This window comes from Balaenoptera borealis (assembly GCF_965194805.1).
Source record: "Balaenoptera borealis genome assembly, chromosome: 8".
Classification (NCBI taxonomy): domain Eukaryota; kingdom Metazoa; phylum Chordata; class Mammalia; order Artiodactyla; family Balaenopteridae; genus Balaenoptera; species Balaenoptera borealis.
The window spans coordinates 100,780,130-100,799,781 of NC_138865.1; the positions used below are offsets into that span (position 1 = coordinate 100,780,130).

General features: G+C 39.9%; 1 protein-coding gene across 1 annotated transcript; it reads left to right on the top strand.

The window, feature by feature from the left end:
• Nucleotides 1-2,005: 2,005 nt before the first annotated feature.
• LOC309634213 (dnaJ homolog subfamily C member 25) lies at nt 2,006-19,139 on the top strand. The gene is made up of 4 exons (XM_082404155.1): nt 2,006-2,437; nt 15,318-15,470; nt 17,253-17,723; nt 18,873-19,139. The coding sequence occupies exons 1-4, from the start codon at nt 2,105-2,107 to the stop codon at nt 18,993-18,995; spliced, it is 1,080 nt and encodes a 359-aa protein (XP_082260281.1). The 5' UTR covers nt 2,006-2,104; the 3' UTR covers nt 18,996-19,139.
• Nucleotides 19,140-19,652: the final 513 nt, after the last annotated feature.

Consider the following 19,652-nt stretch of genomic DNA (forward strand, 5'->3'; position numbering starts at 1 on the left):
GCTCTCCTTCACTCCTCCAGAACCAATGATTAAATACTGCCCATTTTGCTTCATAAATGCGTCTCAACTTTTCTCCATTCTCAATGCTACTACCTTGAAACACGCCTGTAGCATCTCTTACTTGGACTCTTATAACTGTCTCATAACGGTCTTCCTGATATCTCCCAGCTCATTTTCTCAGGCAGAGTAATTGTTCTGAAATGCAAATCTTACGGTGTCACTTTATTACTTAAAAACTCTACACTGGCTCTCCATTGCTCTTAGGATAAATAGCAATTTCTTCAACATGGAACAAAATGACCCCTCATAATCTGGCTTTTTCCAGTTTCATCCCCTCCACTCCTCATCCCCCAGCCCCACCCCCATCCCAGCCATATGGGTTGTCTTTTATTTCTTGAAAAGCTTCACGTGGGACTTCCTCAGCGGTCCAGTGGTTAAGACTCTGCGCTTCCACTGCAGGGTTCCACCAGGACACTGGTTCAATCCCTGGTCAGGGAACTAAGATCCCACATGGTACACTGCAGGCCAAAAAACCAAACCAAACCAAAACAAAAAAAGCCAAAACAAACAAACAAACAAACAAAAAAAGAACCTTTAAAGTTCAGGTTGGGATATGAACCACAGGGGGAAGGAGTGGCTAGAGGGAAGGGGGAGATGGAGATGGTATAATTAGCAATATGCCTACGGCTGGGAAAATAAACTTGCTCTTAAAAAAAATAAAAAATCACGTTTTTTTCCTTGACTGTCTCTTTTTCTCTTCTTGGTACTTATGTCACCACTCCCTTATCCCAAAACTTCTCCCTTACTCCCACCCCTCAAATTATCCTCTATTTTTCCTTTAAAGTCAGTTTAGATGTTAATTCCTCCTAGAATAATTAGTCAATGACCCTAACACTTGTCCTTGACTCTGATAATTTCAAGTTCGGCAACTCTCCTATGTGTTTGCATTAATTCTGTTCTCTCTCTTTCCTATATATATATAATATACATACACATATATAGTATGATATATGCTATATCATACTATATTTTTAACTTTATTTTGTTCCATTTTCTTAAAATAATTTATTTCTTAAAGTTTATTTGCTTGTTTATTGTCTGTCACCCTCCACCAGAATATATGCTCCTTGAAATTAAGAACCTTGTCTACCTTGCTCACCACTATGTCCTCAGAGCCTACAACAGTGTCTAGTTCATAGTAAAGACTCAAGAAATATTTACTGAGTGAATGATAGAAACAACTTTTTTGAGGTAAAATTCTTCATGTTGCAATAGAGTCCCATGCAATATTTTGGACATAATATACTAAAAAAATGTTTATCTGAAATTCAGATTTAACTGAGCGACCTGCATCTTTTCTGGCAGCCGTACCCCCAGAACACATTTGAGAATACGTGGATACATTTTTGATTGTCACGACTGAGGTGGTGGTACTACTGGCATCTAGTGTGTAGAGGCCAGAGATGCTGCTAAACATCGTACAATGCATAGGACAGTCCCTACAAGGAAAAGAATTATCCAGGCCAAATGTCAATAGTGCGGAGGCTAAGAAACCCGGAACTAGATGGCCATGAACTTTAAGGCAGAGAGCGCCTAGAATCTCTAAGTTAAACTTCCTTTAGGAAAGGGAAAATGGAGTTAGTGAGACGGAGTCGGGGCTGAGACCCAGCTTTAAAACCCTGGGCACACATCTTGAGGCTGATAACCAGAGGGCAAGAGAGCCAGACTACCTACCAATGGCAGCAAACGAAGTCATGATGCCTAAAAGATTGCCTGGGAAGGGCACTGTGGACAGTAAAGCACTCTGCATACACTGGTTAAGTGCACCTCAGACACAGAGACATCCTTTAGGTCCGTCCAACTGAGGACAAACCCTCTGGCTGCTGGGACTAGGAACGCGTTCACAGACAGCCGAAGCAGCCGGGAGGCTGAAGCGTCCTACTCCCCTAGCAACGGTCGTGACGGAAGTGGTTGAGGCAGCCGCGCCCGGTGCGCCTGCGCGGAGGCGCCGCGTGCTGACGTGGATCTGGGTCCCGCAGCCCAGCCGGGCGCGGGGTGGAGTGCCGGGGTGCGGCTGGGCTAGTGGAGCCGTGGCCCAGCCGGGATGGCGACGCCGATCGCTCCGCGCCGGGGAGCCGGCGCTACCGGCCGGCGCTGGTTGGTGCTGCTGCCGCCCCTGCTGCTGGCGGTGCTGCTGCCGCGGCCCGCGGCGGCCCTGGTGGAAGGGCTCTACTGCGGCACGCGGGACTGCTACGAGGTGCTGGGGGTGAGCCGCACGGCGGGCAAGGCGGAGATCGCGCGGGCCTACCGCCAGCTGGCTCGGCGCTACCACCCCGACCGCTACCGGCCCGAGCCCGGCGACGAGGGCCCCGGACGGACGCCGCAGAGCGCGGAGGAGGCCTTCCTGCTGGTGGCCACCGCCTACGAGACTCTTAAGGTAAGCCTGGGGGCGCGGATGGGCTGCGAGGACCCGCTGGCGAAGCGCGCGGCGTGGCCCCTTCGGCCCCTGGCCCGGGGAGCGAGGCTCCCTGTGACTCCGGCGCCGGGCGCGACCACCGCCACCACCCTTAGGATGCTCGCGCTTCCCCACGTGAGAGAGCGCATACGGCCCACTGACAAAGATGGGAACCCCCTCGGTCTTGGAGGGCAACCAGCCCCCTCCTTTTTGTTACAGTCTTTTTTATGCAAAGCTTTGGGCTTCTTACGATTTAGTGAAAATGTTCTAATAACGTGCAGCTCACTCTCGGAAAGCAGGGTGATTATTATTACCAAGATCTGTGATAGAACGCAGGAAAGGGCTCCAGTGACAGTGAGATGCCCGAATTTGAGTTGACAGAAACTTGGTTTCTGGGGATGGTATTAATTGTGACATTTAGCTTGGGTTTAAGGATGTAGAAAAATACTAAGAACAACACCGGATGTTTGACTCCGGCTCTGAACACCCCTGTATGACCTTGGATAGTGACTTAATATGTCAAAGTACCTGTTTCTTCATAGGCACAATTAAGGCCATGATACCTGCTCCACGGGTTGTTATGAGGTTAAATGATAAATGAGAAACCCCCTATACAGGACCTGCAAATAGGTGCTTAATGACTTGGGTTTCAAGACTGAGAAATTCTAGTAGGAAATATTTTGTGAGTATATGTATAGTCATTTGCCAAAGGTTTTATTGAGTCTTGTGGGGATGGGGAGATTTAGCCTGATCCTATTTTCTTCTACTGCTGGGAAAAGCAAACCATAAAAAATCACTATGTACAAATCATATTTGGTGGAAGTGTTACTGCTTCAAGGGCCCCATCATGCTAATGCAACAGCAGTTGCAGTTGTAGGGTACTTTTTTCTAGCTTTTTTTTTTCATTTCTTTTTGAGGCAGAGTTTTCCATGTTGCTGTATCATCTGCTTTTAGTGACTACTTTGAGTGGGTATGCTATAATTTAACCATGGATTATTTTTCCAGGTTAGATTTCCAGAGCTGAAAATACTGAGTCAAGGAGTTCATGGCTTACTTTCCAGAGCAGTTTGGATAATATGGAGTCATAAAATTCACTAAATTCTCACCAGCATTGGTGAGATTGTAATTTTTCTTGGCAGTTAACTGAGGAATGGGGGGTTTGGGAAAGTGCTGAGGCCAGAGGGCTTGGTTGCCTATTATTTGGGATAGAGAGTGATTGAGGAAAGACTTCAGAAAGATGGGAAAGAATTTCATTCAAGGCAGCCCAGCATCTGAAGCTCCAGTCTGCTTTTCTGCAGTGAGGAAAGATAGTGGTCCAGACGAGCATCCAGAAGGGCTGCCACTGGTCCTCCAAAGCCCTCGTGGCACAAGAGGGAGCACTGGGCAGGTGGAGAACTTCCAGAAGAGAGGCAGCAGAAACAGTGGCGACTGTTGCCTTCTGCTGGGGTTGGAGACGGGTAGATTTGGCATGAAAACGGTGAGCACGATAGTAAGAACTTTGGAAAAAAGTGCCAAGAAATAGAGACTGTAGAAAATCTGGCTGGGAGGAATCCCAGGACTCTAAATATTCTTGCCATTTTCTTGAGGAGACAAATTCAGAGGCTGATCTGGCTGTAATGGTTGCCTCTAAATGCTGCTACAAGTTTAGCACTGATTTGTCAGCTAACAAAAAGCTCAATAAAATAATTTGTCCACTCAAGAACAAGGAACTTTGAGGCAGTTAAAAACTAGTATGTCTGGAGAAAGTAACACTTATTCTTGACTGGGACAGGTTTGCGGTAGCTGCAAATGCCTCCAAACAGGAAACTAGAATTGGAGTTGCACTGATGGAGGGTGGGAGAGAGTGTTCTATAGTTTCCCCAACCCCACTCATTATTACTGCAGGAGAACGAAAATTATCTGTGAGAGAAAAGGGCTGTCTGGGCTTAGTTTGGACCCATGGAAATCAGACTTAGTTGAGCTCTATGAAAACTCCCATGTTAAATTTATAGAGATAGATAGGGATTCCACTTCCAAGTGGAACACCTTCAGAAACTTTTTAAAAAACTTCATTGCAGATGCTCTCTTCTGGAATAAGGAAAAGGACTTTGACTTGCCATGTGTGGAAGAAGTTATTAAAAACAAACAGGGTGGTCTAATTTTATTGCTGTCATAATGGAGAATTGTGAGAAGGTTGCCAGAAGATATCATTTCTGGGTAATGCAGAGATCTGATAAACTGGGGTCATCCCCTTGAGGCAACAGGGATGTAACCACTGTTTTGCTTGGATTATATCCACAGACTGGAAAGAGGGCTTGTGAGGGATAAGAGGTCCACCTGGCCTTTACTACGAGCAGGTCAGATAGAATAGTGGGAGAAGCTGATAAGTTCCAGTGGCTCTGGAATGAAGATGAGCCGCAGAAGCCTACCTGAAATTCCATATATCATCTCATGGGGGCAGCAACTGCAGACCTGGGACCACATTTCATTTCTATTTGCTCTTTTTGTTATACACTATATATTTCTCCATAAAGAATAGCAATAAACCCTGTGAGAGCTGAAAAGGAGGGAGGGCCTTGGGAATACTGTGTCCTCCTTCACAGCCATGTTCAGTTATTGCTGGCATATAGAGGGAGAAGTTGATTCTATATTTGCTTTGTAGAATGCCCAGGTGGATTCCATCTCTGGAACAGTGTATCTAACAGAAATTGTTTCTTTTGTGAAATCTGAAATAAATTAGTTGTAAATTCATTGGAGCCAGGAGCCTTTTTTCTCTCCCCATAATGTTTTGATAACCTTCTTAATTTCTTATTCTTGGTCTGTTCAAGTCTCTTAGCATTTTTAACATGTATGATATAAAAAGCTATACTATATCCTCATTATAGTCTTACAGTGGTGTTCCATCAAAACTTATAACAACCAAGCATCTCTGAATAACCAAAATGAGATATATTTGTGTAAGATATAGTGGATTTATGACTCTGAAGTTGTCTTGGTTAAATAAATGCCTCTTTGAGAGAGAGTTTTTTTAGATGGAAATTGTTAAAAAATAAGGATACTAACATGATTTAAATGCAGTTGGTCAGACAAGGAGATATTATCACAGCTGGTCATTGTTTTCATAGCAACAGAGATTCTACCTGTGAATAGAGAGATTGAGAAAAACCAGAAAAAGAAGGATGGGTAATAATGGAAGGCAAAGGGACTTGTCAGATGCTTTTACCAAGTCATGCTTAGTTCATGTTCTCAAATAACTTAAACCTCTAGATCTCAGCAGGACTTGAAACCATTATGATTTCACACACTGCTTTATATTTGTTTCATAATATGAGTTAAGACGGTGAAATAACTATTTAGTGTATTTGACTACTGGGGATTCAGGGACACATGGACTTTGGAAGTTAAGTAAACAGACTCTCACTCGCTGTGTCAACATTCGATCTTTTTATGTGGATATAGCACTTATCACACTGCACTGTAAATCCTGAGTAGCCCTTCTCCCCTCTCCACTAAACTTCATTTTTGCATGTATATCCATGGCACCTAGCACAGTGTCTGGCACATAGATAATGAATGCTTGTAAAATAAAAACTCCTATCTGGAGATAGATTCAGATAGGATGGAAATCGAAAGTGGATTTCTGGCATTTTGACATTGTTATGTGAAGCCTACTTTGGCATTTTACCCCAAATTAATTGTAGTTTTAAAGAGTGGTACAGATAAAGTAGATTGGATGGGTATGAATGAAAAATTCCTGCATGAGAGAAAAATTATACTTCTGTTTTTAAGGAGAAATTATTTTCTCAGGGCTTTTAAGAACATTAATTATTTTTGATATAGATATGAACTGGATGAATTAGATAAAACGAGAAGGATGGCATAGAAATCAGATGAGGGAATAGGTGGTAAGGATGCACTTAGAAAAACTGTAATTGGTAGAAAATGGTAGAGTTTGACAGCATTTTGCAAGATCGTGAGAGAAGAATACAGAAAAGGTCTTGGAGGTATTACTGGCATGCAGGTTATCTGATAAATTGAAGGGATGTATAGAGAGAGACTTCTGCTCCTCCAGCCTTGTCTTGGCAGGGAAGTCACAGGAACATGTCAGTTTCTTTTTATCAGTCTGGTTGATGTGGCAGGGCTTTAGCACTTAAGAGTGATTTGACAAAAAGGGGATTATGAACTCCCTGCCCTGTTATGGTTACTGTTTATTGTTCTCCCTTTGTATATTCGCTTAACCCTTCCTCTAACTGGTACTGACACAGGTGCTGGGGGAGGAGACCATAACAATGAAAACGGCACAGTTCCTGCCTTTAAGCTTTTAGTATAAGAAGGATACAGATACTTATTGTTTGGTTATTATTTATCTAAGTTATATAATAAAAACTTGTAGATTATATTGCAGCACTGAGAGAACACAATTATTTCTTCTCAGGGGATTGGAGAAGAATGTACTCTTTGATCTGGATCTAGAACAGTCACCAAGGTTGACTGGAGGGACATTTCTGGTAGAGAAAAGTCTTGATCCACGAAAACGTGGAGTCATGAGCGTGCAAGGCTTGTTCCAGGAATGAGATGTAGGATCACTTTTATTATGCTTTTCCCAGGGACTCTTCGTTTTGGAGGAAAAAAATTAACCGCACTTATTGGTATTACAATATTTCTTTTCCAGCATCGATCCAGGTTTTAATCAGTCATTCATAATAATTGGGTATTCATAAAACTAATAGAAATGATGTAAATTTCTATTACAGTTGTGATGCTGATAAACAGCCAAGTTAAGTAAGCTTGATGGCAGATAATTTTCATTTCACATGCCAACTGTAATTGGTCTCGACTCCATGTAACACTTGTAAATTTGGGGCCTTTGTCTGGGTTTAGTGGAAAAGATGACATGTTAAACTGTTCTCCCATGGGCCCAGGAGAAGGGTGTGGTACCTTATGTGCCACATTTGCTATTTCTGCTGTGAACCCATAAGTGTTGTTTATTTTTTACTCATCCCTTAATTTCACCTGTTATTCCCTACTTATGGCCAAGGTTGATTATACACCAGATGTGTTTAAATCTAGTGCTGTGACTACCTGACACATGATGGTATCAACAACACATCAGAGCTTTTTCGAGTAACACAAAAACTACTGAGTTGATATAATTCTAGCCAGAAACTAAGCACTTGATGTTTTAATTTTGCTTGTGCAAATTTATCATGGGTAAACAGAATATTTTGAGATATTCACAGCACAAAGACCCTTACTGTATTTTTAGAGACTGTAGGGGATCTACTATTTCTAGGTTAGAAGCCTGTCAGGTGCATGGTAGGGAGAATGTTTCAGGAGACTGGAAATAGTTTGGGATCGACCCTTTAAGCTGTGTTCAGGCATGTGAACCTTATGTATTGAAGTTACCAGAGGTTTTAAAGTGCATAAGTAACACAATCTGATGTTTGTTTCAGAAAGAAAGTTCTGGGAACAATGTGGAAGATGGGTTGGGGGAAGGCAGGAAGGTATTCTTGGCTGAACTCATTTTATTTCCATCTTAGTCTTCTGGAATCTCATCATTCCTCTTTGGTAACTTAAGAATCTCTTATTTGGTTCATTTCTCATTCCTTAATTTTGCTTCTTTTAAAGCTATGGTCAATTTTTCTTCTTTCTTCATTGTTGGCCATCCTTACTTCCTCATACCCCTTTCATTTAAACTATCATAGACTGACATGTGCATCAGCACACGTTCTGGAGCTGTTCTTCCTAAGATGAATAGTGATGCTCTAAGCATCAGATCAGAGGGCTGCTCTTCCTGTTGGAACTATTTGTGGCATTTGATGTTGACCACGTAGTTCTTTAAGCTGTTCTCCCTTGACTCCCTTCATGTAATTCTCTCCCCTTTCTCCAAGCTTTCTAGCCATTTCTTTTAGTCTGTATTTCTTTTCCTCTGCCTTTACCTTAAACATTGCATTTCCTTAGAGTCCTGTCCTTTGGGTACTCTTTTCTTTTTATTTTCTAAGCTCGTCCTGATGAAACTCAACTACATCCTTGACAACCCTGAAATTCGTGTATTCTCTAGGTTCATATTTTTCGATTGTCTCTCATTTGTAGCACAGGTACCCAAAATTATACATGAACCTAATCCTGTTTTCTTTGTTAAAGCATACATTTTAAAAGAGGTTGACTCTTGTACAAATACAAAATGAACATGTGTCAAAGATTTTATTTAACTCATTAATTAATGAGGGAACCAGTAAGATATTAAAACTGGTTCAAAAGAGAAAAAGTGCCACACAGTTTACAGTCAAGACAAAGAGTGCTGAAATGCCTGTAATACTGGTCAGTATGACAAGGCAGTTATCAGTTGCCTTAATTCCACTGGTCACGATTTGTCTTTTTGTGAATAAGAATTATTTGCATTACTTCCAGTTTTCCACAAGTTACTTCTTTCTCTACAAAGTTAAAATAGACTTTTCAAAGACAAATAAAGGCACACCCCTCCTACAGGGATAATCCTTGGAGGCTCCAGGCATTGAAAAGCTATCCAGTAATTTTCTTTCCTCCCCATTTCAAAATCTTCCACAATTTTCCCCTGCCTCTTCTCCACACTTGCTGTCCTCTTCCTTTATTCTTAGAATAACATGGTTCACACAGTGACTATAATTAGAAACATCACTCATGCTCAACGTGATTGATTCCTGTACCCCTTTAATCACTAAGTCCTATTTGTTCTACTTCTTAGTCTCTAAAATCTGTTTCTCCCTCATTCCTTTCTTTACAATACTATCAGAGTTATCGTCCCAAAATATACACTTCTACTCAATGCTATTTATTTTTCTCATACTTGAAAACATTTTATGTTTGAATAGCACAGACAGTAACACCCTAACACTTTAGCATGGCATATAAGATCCCCTGTGGTTCTTATCCAAACCTATCTTCCTGGCCACATTTACTACTCCTTTCTTCCCTAAACTTCCCCAGTGCTTAAGCTTCACTGAATCTGTTCTATACACTGATGCTTCTGTACCTTAACACTTGCTGTTCACCTTGCCTGGAACAAATTTTACCACATCTTACTTGCTTTTCAGGATCTAGCACTCATTTCATGTCTTCTGTGAATCCCATTACCAGTGGTCTCAGGCAGAGTTAGTCCTTAGTACATTGAATTGTGCTCTTCTTGCTTGCTAGATTCTTCTTGTAGATGGGAGAGTTATTGAGGCCAGGTCCTTAATTTATTTGTTTTTTTATCCTCCTTTGTGCTCAGCACATGGCTTAAGGCCCTGCATAACTATTTGCTGAACTGAAAATAACTAAGGTTTTTTAAAGCTCAGGTAACCAAGTAGATGGTGATACCGTTAACTGAGACACAGGAGCAGATTTGGGTTTTGAGCATGTTGAATTTGAGATATTTATGTTACATTTAGGAAGTGTTCAGGAGGTATCTGAAAATAGTAGGAGCAGGGAAAACAGATCTGTGTGTCATTCGTATATGATATATAGGTGATACTGCAAATGATGGAAGTTGCTATGACCACATGTAGACTGAGAAGAGAAGACGTAGAAGATAGTTGCACGAGTGGCTGGTGGGTAGGGAACAGGAAGAGAAATGAAAACTCAGAGCAGTTAACTTTCTTCCTCTTTAGTAGGGTGTAATGTCCTGGAAAAAAATTTAGGGGAACAGATGTTATTTTTTTAAAGGATCATTTGTGTGTGTATTTCTCTTAAAAACAGGATTACTATATATATTTAAGAATGAACAAACTATATTTTCATATATTATTGATTCTTGGCCTTTGCCATCCTAAATGGTTTCTATTATTTGTATAATCGAAGATTTTAAATGTGAAACTGGCTGCAATATCTAATTATTGCAATTTAAGTTTATTGAAATCAAACAATTCATTATTTCTTTCAAGGACAAGAACATAATATATTTTTGCCTCTGGGGAGGGGGGAACGATCATTTTCATAAGAGAAGGAAGGATTCAGTGCTTTCTTTGCTTGTGGGTTTCCTCTTGTTCACTTCTGATCTAGATATTGGTGGTTATGTTCCAGTCCTCCTGCATATGCCCAAGAGGATTGGGAGTGGAGTGGACACCAGCAGAAGCACCATTTTTTCCTGTAGAGATTAGAAACAAGGAGCTTATTGCCCTGCTTGTCAAGGCTCAGGACAGAGAGGAGGAAGAAACAAGTATAAAGGTTTTGGTTTTGGAAAGAAGTTGGAATCTCCTGACCCTGGGACGTTAAGATCCACAAAATTGCTGAAAGAAAAAATACTACCTTATTGAAAGGTAAGATATTACACTGTTTTAAGGTTTAAGCTATTTTAGCCACACATTAGCATATCTTCATAAGCTATGAAGACAAGCAGTCATTTCTGCCAAGCCCAAGTTTTTGTGGCATAGTCACCCGTCTCACCTTCCTGGTGAGGTGGAGACCTGTGTGGCTGGAGAGATGTCTGTAGTGAGGGAGAGCCTTTATAAAATTTCATTCAGTTTTGAAATGGTATTTATTGAATGCCAGGCACTGTGCTAGGCCTTGGATATACAGAGATTAAGGAATCACCCTACCTGCCTTCTAGAAGTTCTCATTCAAGGAAAAGAAAAAAACTGATGATTACAATGTGATAAGTGCTATAATAAATAGGTAATAAGTGTAATAAGAGTGGTCTAAATCTGTCTACTAATGTTTATGTTCTAAAGGATTAATAGGAGCTCATGAGGTTGGAAGAAAGGCTTGGGCATTTGAGTTAAAGTGAATAATTATCTGTTCAGTCATAGATATAAAAGAGCATGCTGTACTTGAAGAACACACCAAATTCCAGAAATTGCTATCTGAATGTTTGCTATGGGCAAAAGAAGGGAGAGTGATAAGATGTTTCTTAAGTAGGTAAGTTTGGGTCAGTTATGGAGGCCTTGTTGCATGACAAGGAAAATTGAACTTACCTTACTAGACACTGGGAAGCGTTGGACAGAACAAACAAACAAACTGTGAGGCTACTTTAGTCCCAAGATGGGTAGGAGAAAAAATAAATATATGGTATTAAAAATAAATATATGGTAAAAATATGTAAGAATGTACGTGAAACTCTCTAACTGGGTCCCAGTCTGTCTTTTCTTTTTTGCTAATATTCCTGGTATCCTGTGTTCTTACTAGGTTGATTCTAAACTTAGTAGGCTACTGAAGAGTAGGACTTTGACTTAGATTGTTGAGAATCCCTAACTCTTCAATTTGTGCCAACCTTGAACAACCTTGTAAAGTGTATTATGCATGCCTCAGCCTAAAATCCATTTTCTTCATTCTGGAGAGAAAGCTTTAAACACATTAAAAAAAGAAGATTGTGGCTGAATAAACGCTGTAACAAGGAGATCGCAGACCTTCTTGTCTCTAATCATGACCAAAACAGGGTCATGAAATTATGGTGGCCCCAAGGAAAAGAAAACCATTCTAAGAGAAGTCAGACTTGACCCTGAAACCTTTTACAGGGATGAGGTAGTTTGAGGACTCATTATAGAGGGCCCTGAATAGACCCTGCAGGCTCTGGTTACAGTAGAGAGGCTAGACATAAGGTATAAATTTTGGAGTTGCTGGTACTGGAGCATTAGCTGACCATCCTGTTAAATGAAGCTCTGGACTTGATGAAGTCACAAATCCAGGGACCAGTGAGATGGTGACTCGGGGGGAAGATATGGGTGAAAAGCTTGAAGAAGGACATCTGCATTCTGTGGACTGTGACCTTCACTAAGATAAGAGAACAAACAAGAGAACAGCCACTAGACGCATGACGTTCACAGAGCAGATTTCAGTGACACTCACAGATCTTGCTGTATACTTCAACCAGGAGGAGTACAGACAGTCAGACTGGGCAATGGACTGTGCAGAGATAGTGATGCTGGAGGACTGTAGGAATCTCATCTCAGCGGGGCAGTTAGTTTCAAAACTACCTGTAATCTAGTTGGAGCAAGGAGAAGAATCGTGTTTGAAGAAATACATTTCAAAAAGCATCTGCCAAGATTGGGAGGCTGAGTTTAAAAGGCAACGAATTCAGGCCAAAAGCAGAGCATATCTATAAAATTAGCCAAAAGGGCAAAAAAATGGAGGGAGAATGGAAAAATTCTCAAAGGATGTCTTGAAGTACTCAGAATGAAATACATCAAGAGACATAGGCTTATGACCTGCAACGTTTTACCCTCTTTAGGTTAGAAACTCTAGAATATGATGATGGGTTATAGGAGGAATAATGGACTGACAGTTGAGGCATGTGGCACGCAGCTTGCAGGATCTCAGTTCCCCTACCAGGGATTGAACCCAGGCCATGGCAGTGAAAGGCTGGAATCCTAACCAGTAGGCCACCAGGGAACTCCCGAGAAAATCTTTTCTAATGGAAGAGAACATACAAGGAGTGAATTTGAAAATAATATCAGCCTGAGGGGCTTCCCTGATGGCGCAGTGGTTGAGAATCTGCCTGCCAATGCAGGGGACGCGGGTTCGAGCCCTGGTCTGGGAAGATCCCACATGCCGCGGAGCAACTGGGCCCGTGAGCCACAACTACTGAGCCTGCGCGTCTGGAGCCTGTGCTCCGCAACAAGAGAGGCCGCGACAGTGAGAGGCCCGCGCACCGCGATGAAGAGTGGCCCCCGCTCGCCGCAACTAGAGAAAGCCCTCGCACAGAAACGAAGACCCAACACAGCTATAAATAAATAAATAAAAATTAAAAACAAAAAAAAAAGTTACAAAAAAAATCAGCCTGAGCTCAGCTTTCCTTATATAATAGATGATTCGCATATTGGCCCTCCATACAGTGCCATGGAATAGACTTTAAATATATTTACATCTAATTATACTAGATACTACTTCATCTAGTTTCAAATTCCAGTCAGAGGTAAAAAATATTTTGAATGTAAGAACTGTTACTGAGGGCTTCCCTGGTGGCGCAGTGGTTAAGAATCCACCTGCCAATGCGGGAGACACGGGTTCGAGCCCTGGTCCGGGAATATCCCACATGCTGCAGAGCAGCTAAGCCTGTGTGCCACAACTGCTGAGCCTGCGAGCCACAACTACTGAAGCCCGCGCACCGAGAGCTCATGCTCTGCAACAAGAGAAGCCACCGCGATGAGAAGCCTGCGCACCGCAACGAAGAGTAGCCCCCGCTCGCCGCAACTAGAGAAAGCCTGCTCACCATAACTAGAGAAATCCTGCGCACAGCAACGAAGACCCAACGAAGCCAAAAATAAAATTAAAATAAATTAAAAATAAATAAATTTATTAAAAAAAAAAGAAAAGAGGAGGCCCTGAACAGACCCCAGCGCCTCTGTGGTAACAAAGCACTAAGTGCAGATTTTGAAATGTTTAGCTAATAATCTGCAACTTTATGAATGCTGAATAATTAATTTATCATAGAAAGAAGTCATCTAGGTTAAAGAAAGATTTTTTTTCATAATGGTTTATGTTGTACTCACTTATAGAGAGTAAAGAATTTGCTGTAGTTTTAGTCTTTAACATTTTTTGGAAACAAGACAAGCTGAAAAATAGGTTTCCTGTGGGATTAAAAAAAAAAAGCAAATCATAACCTAGCTTTTCAACCTATGTAGCTCAGTAAAAGATTGGCGTTTATACCTGTTGGAAACTGATTAAAATTAGAGAAGGTTTTAAGAAATGCTTTATTTGTGACCATTTGAGCAGCATTTCAGAATGCTATAATTTTTTCAACATGTTTGCATGATTAAGAAAGAGCTATACAGGGGCTTCCCTGGTGGTGCAGTGGTTAAGAATCCACCTGCCAATGCAGGGGACATGGGTTCGAGCCCTGGTCCGGGAAGATCCCACATGCCACGGAGCAACTAAGCCCGTGCGCCACAACTACTGAGCCTGCGCTCTAGAGCCCGCGAGGCACAACTACTGAGCCCACGTGGTGCAACTACTGAAGCCCGTGCACCTAGAGCCTGTGCTCTGCAACAAGAGAAGCCACCGCAATGAGAAGCCCGCGCACTGCAACGAAGAGTAGCCCCCACTCGCCACAACCAGAGAAAGCCCACATGCACAGCAACAAAGACCCAGTGCAGCCAAAATAAATAACTAAATAAATTTATTTAAAAAAAAAATAAAGAAAAAAAAAGAGCTATATATTACCTTATTTATGAACTGGGCTGTGAAAATGTGTTATAATAGTGAAATACTACATATTTTTAACCTGTTTTTTTGTATACTGTATGTCATCTGATATACAAAATAACCCTGTAAAATTAGTAGGGCAGCTATTAATATCTCTAATTTACAAGTGAAGAAGAGTGAGGCTCAGAGGCTAAAATTTTTGCCTAATATCACAAAGCTAGACTTTGACCATTATCCTGCATCGATGTCTCAGTGTTTCCTTGGGATGAGCATAATTCAATTTTGAGGGCATAGATTGGTTTCGTCTACTTTTTTGTTGTTTTAATCATTGCTTTCGAAAGAAAACCTTCTATACAAGGTTGGGAAATGATTGTGAATATATACAACAGAGATAAACATTCTTTTTTCTATCAACAGTTACTGAGAGTAGGTGTCAACATGCTCTTCAATTGTAAGAACACGGCGACATCCTTATTAGCACCACAGCACTGGCTAAAAAGGCATGGTTCATTGCTACTGAAGTGTTTTTATTTTTTCCAGGAGGACTAATACTCCTCAAGAATTTGAGGAAATTTTTTAATTATGCTTTATACCTAGTATTAAAGTTCTGGAAACAAATTTGTGTGTCCCTTTGAGGAATTATGGGAAATTTTTTTATTTTGACAGTTTATTCTTTTATTCAGATTGATTACATAATTACAAAATTCTAGGTTTGACTTTAACAGATTATTAACTAAGACCATTTTATGAGCTGCCCTATGAAACTGGATATCTTGTTATTTTACAGGATGAAGAAACTCGAAAAGATTATGATTACATGCTGGATCACCCAGAAGAGTACTACAGCCATTACTACCACTACTACAGCAGGCGCTTAGCCCCTAAAGTGGATGTGAGAGTTGTGATCTTGGTCAGTGTGTGCGCTATTTCAGTGTTTCAGGTGTGTATTGATGGATGTGTGTATCTACGTGCATGTGCAGGAGTGCACAGTGGCTAGTGCTAGTCATTCATACTGAACTAGAAGTACCTTTTTGTAGAATTTTACTTCCAGGTGAGATTAATTTTTTATATTAGAAAAATATTTATTTAACCAATTGATAATATTGGAATCTTTGTTGGCAGGCAATCTAAGAAATCATGAATGTCATTATATAACTGTCAAAAACAAACAAAAAACTCAGATCTTTTTCTCGTGGCCCCCTCTAGAGTATTTTCCATATAACAGCCAGAGTGAATGCCAACTAGATCATATCATTTACAGGTGACCCTTGAACAACATGGGTTGGAATTGCAGTGGTCCACTTACACACGGATTCTTTTCACTACATGTAGTACCGAACCGCAGCGGTGCGCCATCTGAGGTTGGCTGAATCGGAGGGCCAGCTATACGCTGCACTCAGATTCTGCAGAGGGTGGTGCCCCCCCGCATTGTTCAAGGACGAAACTACTTTCATAGGACTTTTCAATGATTTCCCATTAAACTTGGGGAAAATTCCAGACTCCTTAATATGGCCTAACTAGTCCTGGCACCTACCTGCCAAATGCCAGGAGTGTAGAGCTTGCCATCATTGTAACAAACAAAAATGTCGCACACATTTCCCCATGGCAGCTAAGGGCACTCCTGCTCAGTTTGAAAACCACTGAAATAGACTAAAAGTGCTACAGTAACTTTTTATGTTGTTTTAAAATATCACAGAAATACAAGTTTAGCCTGAAATGAGTTTTCCCTACTATTATTCCTCAACTAACCACACCTATCATATCCTCCTCTGGAAGAAAAAAGAAAGTCAAGTGACTAGAATGAAGCAATTTGCTAGTTTCAGAATTACTTCTCCAGTTTAATTCCCAGAAATGAAATTCAATCGATATGACAAGAATTCCTATTGAAAACTAAAGCTGTATATTTTAAATGTATCAGCTTTTGTAGTGTTGCCTTTTCAACAGGGAGAGGAAGGGCAATCTTACTTTTCTGTTTTAGATAACGTAATACCCTAGTCATATTTTTTTTTTTTTTGCTATTCCTAATAGATTGCTACTATAATATTTCAGGATATTATTGGTACAACTGCTGTATTTATTCAGTAAAATAGCTGAAATGTGTGGAGGTACTATATGAGGAGTAGGACTTTTTCTGATAATAAAACCCTTTGCGGTTGAATATATTTATGAAGTGACTTAATGTCTTCCTGTCCAAATAAGTAAAGAGTTCAAACCTATTTGAATCTTTCAGTTCAGAATATGATGAGCATTACTGTGGTATGTGCAGATGGTCTATAGTTGCCTGAGTCTATACCCAGGGATTTTTTGAAAGAAACTCCTCACCAACTAGTTTTACCATTCGATTCTTCCTCCAGTAAGTAGACTGCAACCTTAAAAAAAAAATAGAAGAAGAGGGATTTCTTAATTGTGATCCAGGGAAGAGTCACATGGTAAAGATGTGAAATCAACAGGTGTGATGTGATTCCACCTATCCATCCTCTGATCCTGGGTGTCTCCTGTGGAGAATCAGTGGCTTTTTGGCTCAGCTCAGGGCTTATCTGACTTATCAGGCCTGGAGATCCCGTGTCCACATGGGCATTATTCAACTGTATCTTTAACTTACAGAGTAAGATTTTTGAGGTCCTGTTTTTAATCAGAATAGGTTTTGGGGGGGGGTTGTTGTGTTCACCAAGATGAATTTTGGTAATAAAAATGACCCAGTTTTCTTTGTTAAATATTCTAGTTTTTCAGTTGGTGGAACAGCTACAACAAGGCAATCAGCTACCTGGCCACAGTGCCCAAGTACCGTATCCAAGCCATGGAGATTGCCAAGCAGCAGGGATTGCTGAGAAAAGCCAAAGAGAAGGGCAGAAACAAAAAGTCCAAAGAGGAAATTCGTGACGAGGAGGAGAACATCATAAAGAACATTATAAAAAGTAAAATAGATATAAAGGGAGGCTATCAGAAACCCCAGTTCCGTGACCTTCTCCTGTTTCAAATTCTCTTAGCTCCCTTTCACCTGTGCTCATATATAGTCTGGTATTGCCGGTGGATCTATAATTTTAACATCAAAGGCAAAGAATATGGGGAAGAAGAAAGACTATATATCATACGTAAATCTATGAAGATGTCAAAGTCTCAGTTTGATAGTCTAGAAGATCATCAGAAAGAAACTTTTCTTAAACGGGAGCTTTGGATAAAGGAGAATTATGAGGTGAGTAATTACTGTAACCTTCGTTACCAACTTAAAACTAGGTATGTGACAAGGGATCACAGAAGTGTGCTCAAATTTCTGAAATCGAAGAGTTAAATATAGAAAGATCTTTTGTTGACTGTATGACTATATTTAGTAGTGGAACAGTGGGTTTTTAACCTATAATTTGTCATTTTAAAAGATGAACTTCAAATACTTTAATTTACTAATGCTAAAAATTTGAAGTATGGTCTAATTTGTTGTGTTAAACTGTACTGTGAATTGCCGGAATGATTTGGCAAGTAGATATATTCAGCCTACTTACAAAGAACATAAAAATGGAGGGTAACATGGTAGCTCCTAAATTATTTGATAAGTTTTCACTTTTAAGTAGTTGAAGCTGCCCACTATACAATAAGCTCTGTCTGTCATAGAGTGCTATCCTGGGCTGAATTATCACGGTATTACATGAGGTTATCTTAGTCGTTACTCCCTGAAATTTGGAAGTAAAATAATTTCTTTCTGAAATTTGATATGGCTGTGAAATTGGTTATGAAAACTTGTCCATTTAGCTTCAACTGATACCCACAAAAGGTTATAGAAATGAAAGATGTTCTTTGTTCTTAACCTCTGTGGTTTATTTAACTGTCTTTGGGAACTTTAGTTAAAAATATTTTGAAAAACCAATAATTATCATTGAAGATAAAAGTAGTTGTAAGTTCAATCTGGAGACAAATGTATTTATAAGGTCACTTTGTTCCTTGGTTAGGATCAACAAAACTGAAAGTCATCTGTTAAATTTACAGAGTTAAAAAAATAAAGTGTTGATTCTTTAATATTGGACATTAGTCATAGAGAGGAAATGTTTAAACCCTTTAAACTCAGCTTATATATGATTTCAAGGAGGAAAAGAATGTATTTCCAGGTTACAGAAATCAGTGAAAAAAATTACTAGTTCTTGCACAAGTTATTCGTTTTTATTTAACACTGAACATTAAAGTGCTTAATTGCTTAGTAATCTTAGGTGCATGGTCTTCAGAAGACAAACCAATACATTCATTGGAAACTTTTACCTAAAGTTATATTTGAAAAATATAAACATGCCATAAAGCTAATGACAAATGTTTCTCTTTGGATTGTCAAGTCAGTTTATGTTATTTATGCTGACAGGTCTACAAACAGGAACAAGAAGAGGAACTAAAGAAAAGACTGGCAAATGACCCTAGATGGAAGAGATATAGGAGGTGGATGAAGAATGAAGGGCCCGGACGGTTAATGTTTGTGGATGACTGAAGATTGCTGGAATGCTACTATGCCAAACCTTAATTGTGATACTATTTTCATAACTGAATTATTTTAGAAATGTACTGACTGTTCCTCAGCAGTAACTAAAATTCCTCAAGTATTTGATTAAACAGAATAATGTAGAAATTTAAACTTTCCCTTCAAACTTTATACATAAGACATTTATGATTGTTCAATTTTTATAATCAATTTGTGGATTTTGTTAAAAGATTTGACATGAAGATTTATTAGTTGCCACTTAAAAATTTTATATGTTTGGTTAAAAAATTTGACATGAAAATTTATTAGATACCATTTAAAATTTTTGCGTGTTAAGTGTTTATTCTTCAAAAGTGTTTCCTTATTTTGTTATAGTGCTACATTTTTCTGCTTTCGTGGCCTCTAATAGTTTCACAAAACATAATAATTATAACAGCATTTAATTACATTTTTGAGTGTCTTTCTAGACACAGACTTCTTCAGCAAAATGATTCAACTATCATGTCATCTTTATGACAGTCATTATAGGTTTGAAATATGTTCAAAATATCTCTCTAGGAGAGTCTTCTGCTGGACTGTCTTTATAATATCTCCCCCCCAGTCATAATATTCTTACTAAGATCAGAAACTCTCCAGGAGAGTGACTCTACCTTCATGTCCTTGTAG

Bases quoted from the DNA above. Each gene is read 5' to 3' on its own strand.
- LOC309634213 (XM_082404155.1), top strand. From the start codon at position 2,105: ATGGCGACGCCGATCGCTCCGCGCCGGGGAGCCGGCGCTACCGGCCGG. The intron at 15,471-17,252 runs GTGTGTATTGAT...TAAATATTCTAG, and splicing joins GCGCTATTTCAGTGTTTCAG to TTTTTCAGTTGGTGGAACAG. The intron at 17,724-18,872 runs GTGAGTAATTAC...TTATGCTGACAG, and splicing joins GGATAAAGGAGAATTATGAG to GTCTACAAACAGGAACAAGA.